Raw genomic sequence first — 14,037 nt, forward strand, 5'->3', positions numbered from 1 at the left:
TGCTTCATGCAAATCACGGACAATTTTATCCCTGACTTTGGCAGAATTTAGTTTGGTAGAAGCTGAGCAAGACTGAAAATGTCTCTGAGCACAAAGCAGGGCCTGCAAAGATCTGCAGCTGGACCTTGATGTGCCCATCCTTGCTTCCTCCTGTCCCATCCTGATGACGAGAACAGGGGGCCATGCACATGAGATGCTTCCCCTGTCCACGCCCATCCTGTGCTCCCAGGTCTTACCTTGTGTAATTGAGCCTCGCATGTGATGCTGCTCCTTTAGGTTATGGGGACTGTGTCGGTCTGGAGGGATCGCTCGACCCATGAGACCTAGAAGAGATCCAAGAAAGAAAGTCAGGCTGTGACACAGCAATACTTTACAATGAATACACGACAGTGTTATCAGGGATTCCTGGGACAACAAGGAAAAATACCAACAATTTCTAAATTATTTATTTCCCCTCTTTTTTTAATGTGCTTATTTTTTGATTTTTTTTTTTTTTTATTATTACTGGGGCTGATCTGTCAGGACTAGCACTCAAGGCAAACAGGCCAGTCTACATTCTGGTTTTTTTCCCATGCTGGTAAGGTGCTGTCCTGTTGGGATACCAGCTAACCACTGCCAGGACACTGGCAAAGGAAGATGCACCATGTAGACAGGAGACAAGGGGAGATCTCCACAGGTCACTAACATAGCACAGGTGAAAGGTTTCATGCAGACCCACCTTCAATGCTGGTAGATAAGGTATCACGGGCTGATAAGCCCCGGCTGATCCTCCCCTCCATCATATCATAGGTCCGCTTAGTTCCTGTGGTCTCGTGGGAAGCTCCCGAGCTCCTGCTGTCTTCTTTGGGACACTGAGAAGCAGCAACTCCACCTGTGGGGGGGAAACACCAAGAGGCATGGAAAGTCAGCAGGGGTCAAGAGAGGGTGTTTACTGCTGTTTGTGTGCGTTGCTGAGGGGTCAGATCCCGTCCCAGCATCAGCCGCCGCTACACGGTGCCAGAAACGTCGCATGGGATTGGCTTCCAGGAAATTCAGCTGGTGTTCTCTCCCCTCCCAGCCTGCCTCAGACTCCTGTGCCTCCCTCTGGAGTAGGAGCATCCACCCAGTCGTGTCCCATTCCCTCCCTCGCTGGTGGGGCCATCCCGTAGGAAGCAGGACAGCTCTGAGCCAGTGGGAGCAGCTGCAGTTCCATTGAACTTGACTCTTTGGGGCTGGGGAGTTTTGTTTCTTTTCCTGTTTGTTTTGATTTTTACTAGACACCTACTGTTTGGGATCTTGGCCAGCCTTAACATCTGCCGAGACACTCCCTGGGTGAGAAAATCAGGGAAAATGGAGGAGAAGCGAAGCTGAGAATGATTCCTTTGAAACAGCACTGAGCACACACAGGAACTGGGAGAGATGGTGCAAAGCAGAACTGATGGAGTGAGCACTAGGGTAAGGAGAGACCACTGACTGCCCCCTGATCCAAACCTGGAGCAGGCTCCCTGCAAACAGGCAGTGGACATCTGTCCTGAGCTACAGCCCCACCACCAGCACAGCCCTGCCCGTGCCAGGCAGCATCACGCCCACCCCGGGCAATGGGCACCCATCATGTGCAGCGAGCTGTGAATTCAGCAGCTTCTGATCCAGCTGAATGCCTTGGGTTTATGCCATCAGCTCCAAACAGGATGTCAGCTAGGAGAGACAAACACCTCTGCCCATCATCCCTGGCCAGGCTGCCCTTGCCCAGGATTGCCAGTGCACTAATCCTCCTCTTTGTGGGTAGAGAAGGTGGTTGTACAATTAGAGAAAGCAGGGAAGTTAAAAACATGAATTCCGTTGTGGACAATCAGGAACAAAACTCCTCCTTGGCAAAACCAGTAATTAATAAAATGGGATTATTACAACTTCACACCCACTGTTGGTTTCCGCAATCAGCACCCACTCAATCCACAAAGTGTTTGGGGCTGTGTGTGGGGAAACAAGAGGGGGTCCGTGCCTGAGCCTCTGCTTCAGCTCCATTTGACAGCAGAAATCCGGGGGTGACGTTCAGAATCAGCCAAGCACCGTGCCTGCACCCTGTCATCAAGGCACATCTGTTGCCACCAGCCCTTCTGCAGGAGGGGACGTGCTCCCAGGCACCCTTTGTACCACCGGGAAGCAGGGGGAGGGCGCGAGGGAGAAGAGAGACTAAACAGAAAGAAAACCATTCCAAACCCACGTTCCTCGCCTTGCAGAAGCCATCAGCAATCATATGCAGGATGAGAATAACCAATCTAGCACAATTCAGCTCACACATGCTACAGGATCTCGTCTCATTACAGCTCTTTTATTTTAAGCACCCTCATGACACTAAAGAATTTGCAATTTTTTTTCTGCTTGCCAAAATTCATAATCACCAACAGTTTCAGTTTTCTTATTTAATTTTTTTTTTAACTCTTCTGCTCCTGGGCTGCTCAGCCTCGCTGGGCTCTACAGGGGGAAGGAGAGAGGCAGGGCTGGCAAGGCTGCAGCAGTTTGCAGGATCACTTGGGATGTGATAAATGCTATCAAGCATGTAAAAGGCTGCTGGGGAGAGGAAGGAATTAATTCCTCATCTGTGTCCATGGGGGCCTACTGTGAGAGGTGATGGACACAGGCTGCAGCCAGGGACACTCGGGCTGACACAAACAACAGGGGAGAGTTTGGTCTGCAGCTCTCCCTCATTGCCTGGAGTGGAATCCCAGCTCTGGGCACGAGCAGCCCTTGCTGCCAGGAGCACTCCTCATCTCTCCCTGATGGTGCTATTTCTGAGATCAGCCTTGTTCGACCCCCAGCCTGGGCAGAGGTGATTAAAATAGCTTCTTGCACAAACAAGTCCCCAAACGCTTCCTGCGCCCTCCCTGGTCCAAGCCTTGCCAACTATCCCAAAGGGCATCCAGTCAAATCCTCCTTGGTGACATTTCTTATCTGGGCTAGAGTTGACAGAGGAGCCAGGGGGACATGCTGTGAGCCAGTTTCCATGTGGCAGGCAGGAGGCACAGCACAGAGCCCTGTCCTGAAAGGTCCCAGGACGCACACAAAGGTGACAACAGCTGGAGCTTGTCCCCATGGCCTGACCTGAACCCTCGGCTTCCAGCCCAGCATAAGACATCCAGCCCATGATGAAAGGAGCTGCCTGCACTTGTGGCCATGAGGAAAGGGACTCTGTGGGACACTGCCCACAGGGCTGCCAGGCAGGCTGGAATGGATACTGTGACCCAGGGAGGGAGGCACAGGGCTCAGCAGTTTCCCAGAGACACCAACTGAGGCAGCTGAGGCTGGGATCAGCTCCACAGTCATCTCCAAACTCAGCTGAGAAGGGAGGTGACACATGAGGACGGCCATCCCTGTGCACACCAGAGCACACGGCAGCGCTTTACCCCGAGAGGATTCAGGGCTGCAGCATCTCTGAGTTGGCTCTTCCTGACTACAGATGCAAGCCAGCAGGAGTCCAGCTCCACAGCAGAGATCCCTGACCCAGCACATGGGGAAAGGCAAGAATGGGGCTGTTTCCAGCCTCACTGGAGAGCAACATCTGCTTATCTCCAACAGGAGGCACCGGGACACGCAGAGCAGCTTTGATGGGCAGTGCTGTGATGGGCTGAGCAGGCGCAGAGCAGGCAGGAGCAGCTGGTGACCACCTGCTGGTACCACTAATGCAGCGAGGACTGCCAGCAGTTACCAAGGAAAAGCCTTCCCGTGCTGCAGGGGTGCAGCAGCAGCCAGCACACCCCCAGATAGGCTCCTTGTGGGGTGCAGGAATGGCTTCACCACCTCCAACAGCTCTAGCAAATCTCACCAGACACCGAGGCTGGGTCCAGGAGGATTCCTGCAGGGCAGCCTCATGCTGGAAAAACTTCACAGTGCCCAAGTCAATGCAGGTGAGAACCTGACATCCAAATAAACCTCTATGCTGACTTGCCTCCATCTTGCAGGCTTGAGTCCACCTTGGCCCACGAGTTTGGGAGTGGTCTTGTAATGTTTTCAATCACTACAGGGTGATTCACCCCTTCACTACAGGGTGCTAGGGATGAAGGTTACACCTTCATCTGGTCCTCTCCTCATCCCTGTTTCTCAAAATCACTGCAACCCTGCCTGCCATCTCTAAGACAAGATAACCACACAGGGCAGATGGACACAGGGCACAGGGTGGGAAGGAAGAGAAACGCTGGAAGCAATGACAGGAGGCTGGCCCGTTGTATTTCATCAGCCTTTCCTCAAATAGCAGCCACAGTGGCACAAACCCCTGGCATCTGCCCTAAAAAGGCAGAGAGGATTAGGACTTACCCTCGTAGGACAGCACGTGGCCTTTCTTCCCTTCGTAGATGACATGTCCCTTGGGCACGGCATCCTCCCTCGCCTTCTCTGCTCTGCTGGGGCTGTCTTCTCCGATTATCCTGGTAATGGTTCCTTTGTACAGCACTTCTGCCGGGGTGCCCTTGGAAAGCCACCAAGATCCATATTTAACAGTGTCACAAGCAATTAAGCAAGCGCCGTGCGGGGACAGGCTGTTCCTCGCGGGAAGCTGAGCGCAGGGAGCACACCCGGCCTCCGCTTCCCGGCGCAGCCAACAGCGAGGGACTTGCAGCTTAATTATTGATGAGAATGATAATCAGGAGCAGTGAAAAGGTACGTGATCTGTGTGAGGCTGCTGGGAAGAGGCAGGGCATGAGGAGAGCACAGACCTCCAAAACAGCAACTCTTAGCCCGTGTGTTTTGGGGGAAGCTACCTGGCCTGCTCCCTCTCCCCAGTTTGGGGGACAGGGCAGGTGCTCCCCTGAGGACGCCTTAGTGGCAGCAGGCGCTGCTCCAGCATTAGCTTTTCCCTGCAGCCTATTTCCCCAGCTTGGCACAGGAGGCACAGAGAGGTCCTGCCCACCCAGGCACATCTGCTGGCAGCAGTGTGACCTTCAGAGAGCTGCCTGTGTGCGGGAGCTGGCGGCTGGCAGCGCGCCCGGGCGAGATGGCAGGCGACAACTGAGCCGGTCCTGCAGCAGGTCGGGGAGCAGAGCCTGCCTCAGCTCTCCAACAGGAACAGCAGCAGGCTCCCCACACCCACCAGTGCCAACTGAAAGCTCTCCTTCACCACAAGCAGACGCAGCTCACAGCACCTGCCCCTCAAATCCCTTCAAAACGCACGGGGCTGGATGTCCCTGAGGAGTCGCCAGTGATTTTAACACGCTTCTGCCACTGTGACCTGCCAGTGCCAACTGGGAACAGCCACCATGGGGTGACAGTCCCCCTTCCCCATCTCTGGGAAGGCACAGTGATGCTGTCAGAGGGACACTCCTGCCTGACACTTGCCTACTCACCTCATTTAACCCCTGGAACTGATGCCTGGGGAAGACTTGGGACGTGATGCCCCCGCCAGCTTTGCTGGTGCTTCCAGGTTGTGCCACTCAGGCTCTTTCCCCACCCCTGCTCTCTACCAAGCCCCAGAGCAGCAGCAGTCCCCAAAAGCCACAGCATGCCAGCATGTGGGTTCTGGTCACCCACCCTTGGAGTGGATCTGGGCACCTGGTGAAGGCTCCCCAGGCCCAGGTAAGGAACCTCCCTTCCACAGACGTGCTCGAGGGGATGTGAAAGCCAGTGATGACAGATGGCTTCAGAGCAGAGAGCACATATTCAAGATCTGCTTCCTGTGAACTGGGTGACTCATCTGAGATCAAGTATCAGCTCTGGTAGCAGGAGCTGCTGCCAGAACAGAGGGCTCCTTCTCCCCAGCAGGAGCAGAGGGATGCAGGCTGCTGGGCCAGCAGGAGAGTGAGGCAATGCCCTGGGTCTGGCCCTGGTACCTTAAGCTCCACCCAAACAAAGGAATCTGGATGGATTCATTAGCTGGCTGGATTCATCAGCTGGATGCAAAACAGTATCTCAACAAACTCTGCTGATCTCCTCAACTGGCACATGGAACTCAAGGTCCTTCATGCCCACCCACTGCTGCCCACAGCTGCTGCAGGAGCATCTGAAAGGATGGAGCAAGTGTTTGCTCCATGGGTTATTTACAGCCCCTGAGCACCCACTCCTGGCAGTTGTTGGACACAGGGCACCATGCAAGCTAAGCCTTTGCCCTGGGCCAGGATTCAGGATCAGGTCCTCAGGGCCAAAGCAAACATGGTCATCCTCCTTGAAGAAGGCAGGCAAAAATTGGAGCCTAAATGTCTTTAAATATCTGAATGATGGCCAGATAAAATCCCCACAGGAAGCAGATTTTTTTTTTTTATTCTCTCTGCTCTGTTACCAGATGAGCAATAACTCACACTGCAAGAAACTATCGCCCGCTTGCCAGCTGCTCTTCTGAAGATGGATGGTGGAGATTAAGGCCAAAGTATCTTCCTGCTGAAGGGCCTTTGGGCAGGACCCCCAGCACAGCATGCTCAGCCCTGGCAGGAGCTCTTGCTACCTCACCTGCCCCTCACAGCCTCCTCCCTCCTCCACCCATCTCCTTTGCTCCACTCCACTTTTTTGCCCCGGCAAGATGATTTTTCCACAGCCATTTACAGCTGATTTTGCCTCTGCTCTTTACAGCTACAAAAGGCAAAGCTGGGTTTAAAGGTGCTCTGCTGTTTGTTGGGCTCTGCTCTTCTGCAGTCTTCACTCATGGGACACTGCTCGTGTCATCCCAAGTGGGGGCTGTTTGCAGACCTCTCTGAGGGGCTCCATGGGGTGGGAGCATCACAGAGCTGCTGCACAGCCCTGCCCTGCACACCCAGTGTGCCCCACAAACCCTCAGTGCCCATGTCCAGCCCCACACGCTGCAGCTGCCAGCACCCAAGGGTGACAAGGGACCTACATGTGTGATGGACCCTCGGTAGGTGATGGGCGACTCCGGAGGGGGTCTGGATGTGGGTGTTCCTTTGGTGATGCTTCCTCCCGAGGCAGAGCTGAGGGAAGTACCTGTAGGACACAAAACTTGTGAGCTGGGGGTTGGATTTGCTGTTCAGCACAAAACCCGTGGGGCTGAGACTGCTAAGTGCAGGATTTGACCCAATCTCTGTGGTACTGGAGGGGACACCCTCCAAGAGCTGTCAGTGCTCAATCCCAAGCCTTCCAGAACCCTTTGTACCAAGTCTCTTGAGAAAAACATCCCTGTGAGTGTGGGGTGGAGAGGAGGTAAAATATAGTTGTTTTGAGGCTATCAGCTCCCTGCTGTCTTTGTGGAGGTGCTGGGCAGATTTGTGAGCCTGGGAGAAAACACAACCTGGCTCAGCCCCTCCTGATGTGATCAGAACAGATCTGTGGTGAGATGCAGCTCAGGGTGGCTTGAGTTCACTCACACAGATGTGTCCTGGGTTGGAGCCAGCCCACTGCACTCAGGCTCCTGGCTTGTCTTACTGGAGGTGTTCACAAACCAGAAACCTCTGCATTTATTTTCTTTTGCCTGGTTAATGGGGAAAGAAACCCATCAGGGTTGCATTTAACCAAAATGGGGTACCTGACCAGCTGCAGCAGCACAATGAAGAGCATGAAAATACCAATTAATTAAATTAATGTAATTTAAACAGGTCTTGCTTTGTCTCAAGCAACAAATTTTCAGGTGCCCCTTGAACACAAAATCTCCATCAGAATCAACAGTTGAGGGCCTGGTTTAGGGATGTCCAGAAAAGGGGCAAAGAGACCCCTTTGGCTGGGCACAATTGCAGAAGTCAAACCTGAGATCACTGGGCAGCTGCAGCCAGTGTGGCACTGACCAGGCTTGGCAGTGGCAGCATCCCTCCCTCCCCACAGCTGGGGCACGTGTCCCCACCCCGGGTCCTCACCCCGCAGGATGGAGCCCTCCTGGGATGGCTGCAGAACCAGACTTTCTGGCTGGCTGGCCTGGCTTCTAGGAGAAAGTTGTTCCTGCTTTACTCCAGGAAAAGGCACTGGAAAACATTAACCACGTATCAGCATAGGTGCAGGACACGGGGCCACAGCCCTTGGCTGTGCCAGCCCCGAGGCAGCACCTTCTCAGCAGCTTTGCCAGTCCCAGCTCTTTGGGATGGGCTTCCCCAGGGTGGTGAATGCACAAATGCCATCGAGCAAAGCCAGATCCTTCACCCTGGCACTGCCCACACCATGACCAGAGCTGACACTGAAAACCCTGTGCAGGTTTGTAACAGTGGGAAACAGAGCTCATATCCCTCCTCCCTAGGCTTGATCCCTCACCCATTCCCTCCCGCTGTTAAGAAAAGCTTCCAAATCTGCAGACTAAACACTTTCTTTGTTCACTTCAGGCCATTTACTCTTTATCCTACCAGCCTGAGGAGCAACAATATATTTCCTTCCTTCGATCACAGTATTACCTGAAGGGTATTTATAGTCTGGGAAGTGTCCCTGACTGAATTGTTGCTTTCCTATACTGCACAAATTTAGCTCCCTGTGTCTGTGCTCCCCTGATGGACTAATCCTTTCATCCTCTTAGCAGTTCTCTCTGTGCTCCCTTGCTGTGGCCTGTGCTCCTCCTTTCCCCTATGCTTCTGGCAAGCTTCCTCCCTCCTGCTCTCAGAGCACGTAAGAAACAAGTCATCTCCCTGTTCCTTACCCAGTTTCTTGGGATCCATGCTTAGTGGCAGGCCCATGGTGATGGAGCCGACGGGGACCTTGGCGTGCTCGGGGCTGTAGGGTGTGTGGAGCTGGATGGGCATTCCCTGTGGGGCAAGAGGAGAGGTCAGGAGCAACCGATGGTTCCTGTGAGGCATCTCCACCATTCACACCTGTCAGTGTCCTACCTGGGAAATGGATCCGACAGATCTCTCCAGCACGGAGGGGTGCTTGGTGGAGGAGATGAGGGGAGGAGGGTTGGAGATGCTGGCTAGTCTCTGCAGCCCTGAGCGAGAGCTCTCATGCAGGTTTAGTGGGATGGGGTGTCCTGTGAGGAGAACACAAACATCAGTGAGGCCGAGGGCAGGCAGAGCAGCTGCAGCCATCAGAGAGCAAAGGGAGAAGGAGGGAGCAGGGGCTGGGCACAGTGGCCTGGCTGGCTGTGAGCCTGCACGAGCTCCAAGTCACACGGTCATTCTGGAGAGGACTGGAATAGTTTAAGTTACTGCCTTGTCCCCTCTGCAGCCATAGGATGAGCTGCACCCGACCTGTCTGCCCTCCAGCCAGAGAGGGATGAAGCCTGTCTGACTTTGCACCCACACTGCTCTGTGACAAACCACATCCCTACACCTGCCCCAGCCAGAGCTGGGAGACACACCTGAGCACCCCGGGACCTTTAATGAGCCCAGCCTGTGCTACTGGCTGTAGGCACAGCCTCTGGGCTCAGTCCCAGCTCAGGCAGGGGAGGGCACATGCCATGCAGCCAGTGGGATTTACTTGCCTGGTGGGTTGTACTGGAACAAGTGGGGCTCTGCCTGGGGAGAAGTTTTGATCACATCCCGGGGGTAGGACAGAACAGGGGGCCAGCACGAGGCAGCCATGGACTCGGCATTCAGCTTCTGAGCCTCTGCGATGGCTGAGAAATGCACGGGCTTGTCTGCAAAGGACACAGAAAGAAATGGTGTGGTCAGCAGCCAACACGAGTGAGGGGTCCCTGTGAGCATGGCAGGGAAGCAAGAGCCAGCTCCAAGCACAAGAGATGGCTTCAATTCAGTCCAACTTGGCCATGAGGTGAGGGCTGAACCAGCCAAGCTGAAAGGAAACAGCTCAGTGTCACTGCCTGCATTTGACAGCATTTCTTTTACTCAGATCTGACGTGCAGTGGGATGTCTGTGCTGGTGACTCTGCTGGTGCTCACTGCCCACAGGAAGCTCCATGGACCTGGTGCCATCCCACCTCACCCAGGAGAGATGCCATTTGACATGCAGAGTCCAGCTCCTTGCCAGCACTTGGCCATTATTGAATTGCTCCTGGGCAGCTCCTGCCTGTGCCCACAGCTCCACCTCATCCCAGCATGGCAGGGCTGGAGGATTAAAGATGATGCTGCCAAATCCTTCCTTGAGGTTAAAGCCAAGAAGCAGCAATGCTGGCATTCCTCTGGTGCATCTGGGGGCATCCAGAGGGCACCAGCTTGCTGGTGACTACACTGTGGGGTGCAGCTGGGCACGGGGTGCCTGCAGAGCCCCAGGCCACTGCCAGGACCACGACAATGCCAGCACACCAGGGACAGGCTCGTCCCCACATCACACAGAGAGGTGAAAGCTCAGCTGCTCTTGAAGGCCGGCTCCTGGCTATAACCATTTGTAGGCTGTGGGAAGGGGCCTGAAATAATGGCATCAATTTCTTGGACAGCAAGGGAATAACATACTGATGTTCTCTGAACACCTGGGACAAGCACGCTGCTCGACACTGTCAAAGGCAAATGAAGATGGAGATGGGCTCTGGGGAACAACTAAATGAGGGAAAGGAGGGAGGCTCACTGGTCCTCTGTGAGACACAGGCTGGAGGCAGGAAAGCTTCCCAAAATTACCTGGTTCAGAGCATCCTGGACATCAGGCTGGATTTGTCAGGGATATAAAAAGGCTGATGGGAGGCCAAGAAGAGCTTAATGATGGAAAAGCTGTGCTGGGGACACCTGAACCCTGCCCTGTGCTGAAAGATGCTGAGGAAAAGAGAGGCTTCATCTGCACCAGCTCTATGCCAAGTGCATCCTCACGCTTGGCTAAGCAGACGGATGAGACAGCCTTTTCTGGATGGATTAGAGGCAGGTTTGGTAGGATTTGCTTGTAATCAATAAACGCTTCATTTTGCACTGCCCTTCCTCCCCAGATCCACCTGTGTAAGGTTCACATTGACCAGAAATTAGGAACTGGGCAGTAAACAATAGCAATCACAAATGAACCCAGCCTTTAAACATCAATTTTTGATAAAAATAGATGCTGAATCCTGCTAAGCCTAATAATAGGGCTAGTAGATTATCAGAGGCCCAATTTAATGAGGCTTTACTACATTATCGTTATTAATGCTCAGCGTATTCAGAAGCTGGGAGATTATTCTTGTCCGCCTCAGTGAGAGCAGAAATCCATTCTGGGCACACAGAGGTGTGCAGGCACTCACACCTCTGCAGCCTGGTGGGACCAGACCTTGGCTGTGGCCTCTTCTGTCCCCACGCAGGATCCCAGAGAGGATCCCTTCATCCTGCCAACAGAGGGGAATCCAGGCACATCCTCCTCACTGATGGAGAGTCTCTGGCACAGCCACACTCCCTGATCCTCCCCCTTCAGCTCGGCCCCATTCCGGTGTGGGGGCAAACAGCGCTGGGATCTCCCAGCTGAAGACGCTCCCGACGCCAAGGCGCTGTCAGCCAAGGCTGTGTGCACCCTGGATGGCTCTTGGAGAGCCTCATCCTCCTCCCCTCCCCGTGGGAGCCGTCCCCTCCCCTGCGAGCCTCTCCAGCCTGTGAAATGTGGCCAGTTCCTAATTGCCCCCACATTAGAGGGTGGCTATAACTCAGCCAGCTTTTGATAAAATAGCACTTACACAGGGAAGAGAGAGTTCCTATTACCGTTTATCAAGTCCCTGGAATGGGAGCGAAGGAGTCAGAGTTTATATGATCCGTCATCCAAATTAATGCTCTTGGCTCCCCGTCGCCTACAGAGGCCAAATGAAACACAACTAAATCAACACAAAACACGCTGCTGGCGCTCCAACCGCCGAGTGAGAACCAAAGATACGCCCGACAGCGACTCGGCACCGGGGAAAGGGATCCGGACCCGTCTGCCTGCGGGTGGGATCCAGGCAGGGCTGCCTGCCTCTGCCCAGCCCCGTGATCAGCAGCTCCTCCTGGAAGGCCAGGCAGGGCTCAGAAGGCATGGCTGGCTGGCCTCCCTCCAGGCTGATAGAGCCCCAGCCAGGCTGCGAGGCAGCCAACGCCTCGGCCAGGATGTGTGCAAGACTTGGCTTTGAAGCAGATCCAGAGCGGGGCGAAGGATGTTGATCTCCGGAGCGGCTGCAGGAGTTCAAGCTCTCTTATCAAGCCAGGGAGGAACAGGAGTACCTGCTCTGGTGGAGCCAGCCCCTGGCTGAGAGGTGGCATAGGGCTGCTCTCCAGAGGGCTCTGCGGGCTGTGCTGGACTCTCCTTTTCACTCCAAGCCATGTGGCAGCATGATGTCTGCAGTCTGGATGCTTGCCACTGCACTGGGATGGCTCGGAGAGCAGGGGAGGGAAGGGATGCACACAGATTTGCCAGGAATATCTGGCTATCTCCCTTCTAACCCCTGACCCACAGCCAGGATGTGTTCCAAGAGGCAGTGCCTGAGTCCATACTTGTACTCAAACCAGGGCTTTGGGGGAGCTGATTTTTCCTCTTGAGGCAACTCATCACAAACCTGCTGCTTTTCAAAGGAGAAGTACGTTCCCACTATGAACAGGGGAGACCAGCCTATGTCTCCCTGGGGTCCACATGCCTTCCAGACCCACTGTGGCACCCAGCACAGATGCACAGTCACACAGGGCTTGGAGAGCACACAGCTGGAGCCCAAGACCTACCGAGATGTTTGCAGGGATATAGGGAGGCATAATTACTTTCATTAACATGAAAGATTCAGAGCTGTACAGAGGAGAGAATAAAGTGCTTCATATCATTAGTGCTTCGCAGAGAACAAAGCAACAAAAGATCCACCTGGATAACAGATCCTTGTATTTGATAATGGTGCCAGCAGGCTGCAGAGTGGAGTGGGTGACTTCAACACCTAAAGTCTGCGCTGCACCTCATACCCACTCATCTGCCTCACCTCCTCATCCTCCTGTGGCCAGGAGGAAGCTGGAGCTGCAGCACTGGGACATGGGTGATGCAGAGCCCTGGGCTGAGTGCTGGCAGTGGCACCCAGCTGACAAGGCAGCTCAGCAGTGCAGCATCAGATCTGCACATGATTACAGCACAGGAGATCAAACCTGATTACCTGCCACTTGGGGGGGAAGAGCTGGAGGGGAGCTGTTCCACCTGGACAGCAAACAGGAGCACAGCAGGATAAGATCTACTGGAAATGGGACTTCACAGGTGGCAACACCACGACTTAGGGGAAACTCCCTTTCTTGCAAGGTGAGCAGTCACCTTCCTTGCTTATATGCAAAACATTGTGTGATGCACACATGGTGCTATTTATTGTTTGAAAAAATTGTGGCCAAGCGCCAGCAAATGACTTTTCTTGCAAGCACATCCTTCTGTGCAGAGGGACACGACAGCTTGAGGAATAACTACCTGGCCTGCAGTCCTGGCTGCCCGAGGGTGAACTAGCACAGTGATTTTCCAGCAAACATCACAGCCAAGTTCAGTGCCTCCTCAGCACAGTTTTATCCACCCTTCTCTTCCATGCACAAGCAGGTGATTTTTGCAGCTGCACCCATTCCTGTTCAGGATCCAGCTCTGGTGGACACTGTACCTACGCAAGGCCAACTTCCCTGACTGTGCCATTGGGGACAGCCTCTCATCTTCCTTAACAACTGAGCCACAGACTGGCTATGGGGGGCAGGGACACAGACTCTGAAACAGACTCTAACACTCAGATTAAAAACACATTTAGAGGATGGTTTCATCAGGACTTCCCGTCTCTCCTTAACCTTGATCCCCAGGTGCTCAAGCTAATAATGTTTCAGATGCTCTATGGTGGGAACCTCTGAATTGCTCATTAGGCAGCCAAACCACATCAGAGCTATTCCGGGGAGAAAGCACTGGGAATCTTTACAGGAACCTTTGGACTCCGAGTCACAGTATTAGCATTGATTTTAAATGAAATAATGGTCCCCGCTGTGCATTAAAAGCATTCTTTATAGAAAGCCAGCAAGGTAGAAAAGAGCCATTGTACCCAGAGCCTTGGCATGCCTCCAGGCCCCTCTGCTCTCTGGTGAATGGCAGATGCTAATAAAGGCAATCTTCACCTCCTTGGTGCTCCACACTGCCCGGCGTTTGCTGTGGGCTCAATGAGACATCATGTACTGTCTAATGAACATGGGAAATTAGCCATGCCTCTCTCGTCCTGCCTCAAGATGCTATTAAAGAGCTTTCAGGGGCTGAAGCAAGCTTTCACCTAGGAGGGAGAAAGCTGCTGGCTGTGTACAGCTGCACGCCCCGGGTGCTCCGCGCGGATCAACACGCACCGACACGCACACAGCCC

General features: G+C 53.9%; 1 protein-coding gene across 13 annotated transcripts in view; it reads right to left on the reverse strand.

Annotated features, from left to right (window-relative positions):
* NCOR2 (nuclear receptor corepressor 2) overlaps window positions 1-14,037 on the reverse strand; it is a 228,066-nt gene that overhangs the window by 17,859 nt on the left and 196,170 nt on the right. For all 13 annotated transcript variants that reach the window (XM_021532792.3, XM_077787267.1, XM_021532799.2 and 10 more), the window contains exons 23-30: window positions 9,305-9,460; window positions 8,712-8,851; window positions 8,525-8,630; window positions 7,761-7,865; window positions 6,794-6,897; window positions 4,288-4,438; window positions 719-871; window positions 237-323 (exon numbers count right to left, since the gene is read on the reverse strand). In XM_021532792.3, the coding sequence (XP_021388467.1) occupies window positions 237-323; window positions 719-871; window positions 4,288-4,438; window positions 6,794-6,897; window positions 7,761-7,865; window positions 8,525-8,630; window positions 8,712-8,851; window positions 9,305-9,460 (1,002 nt within the window). The remainder of the gene's footprint in view (window positions 1-236; window positions 324-718; window positions 872-4,287; window positions 4,439-6,793; window positions 6,898-7,760; window positions 7,866-8,524; window positions 8,631-8,711; window positions 8,852-9,304; window positions 9,461-14,037) is intronic.

The sequence above is a fragment of the Lonchura striata genome, chromosome 18, assembly GCF_046129695.1.
Source record: "Lonchura striata isolate bLonStr1 chromosome 18, bLonStr1.mat, whole genome shotgun sequence".
Taxonomy (NCBI): domain Eukaryota; kingdom Metazoa; phylum Chordata; class Aves; order Passeriformes; family Estrildidae; genus Lonchura; species Lonchura striata.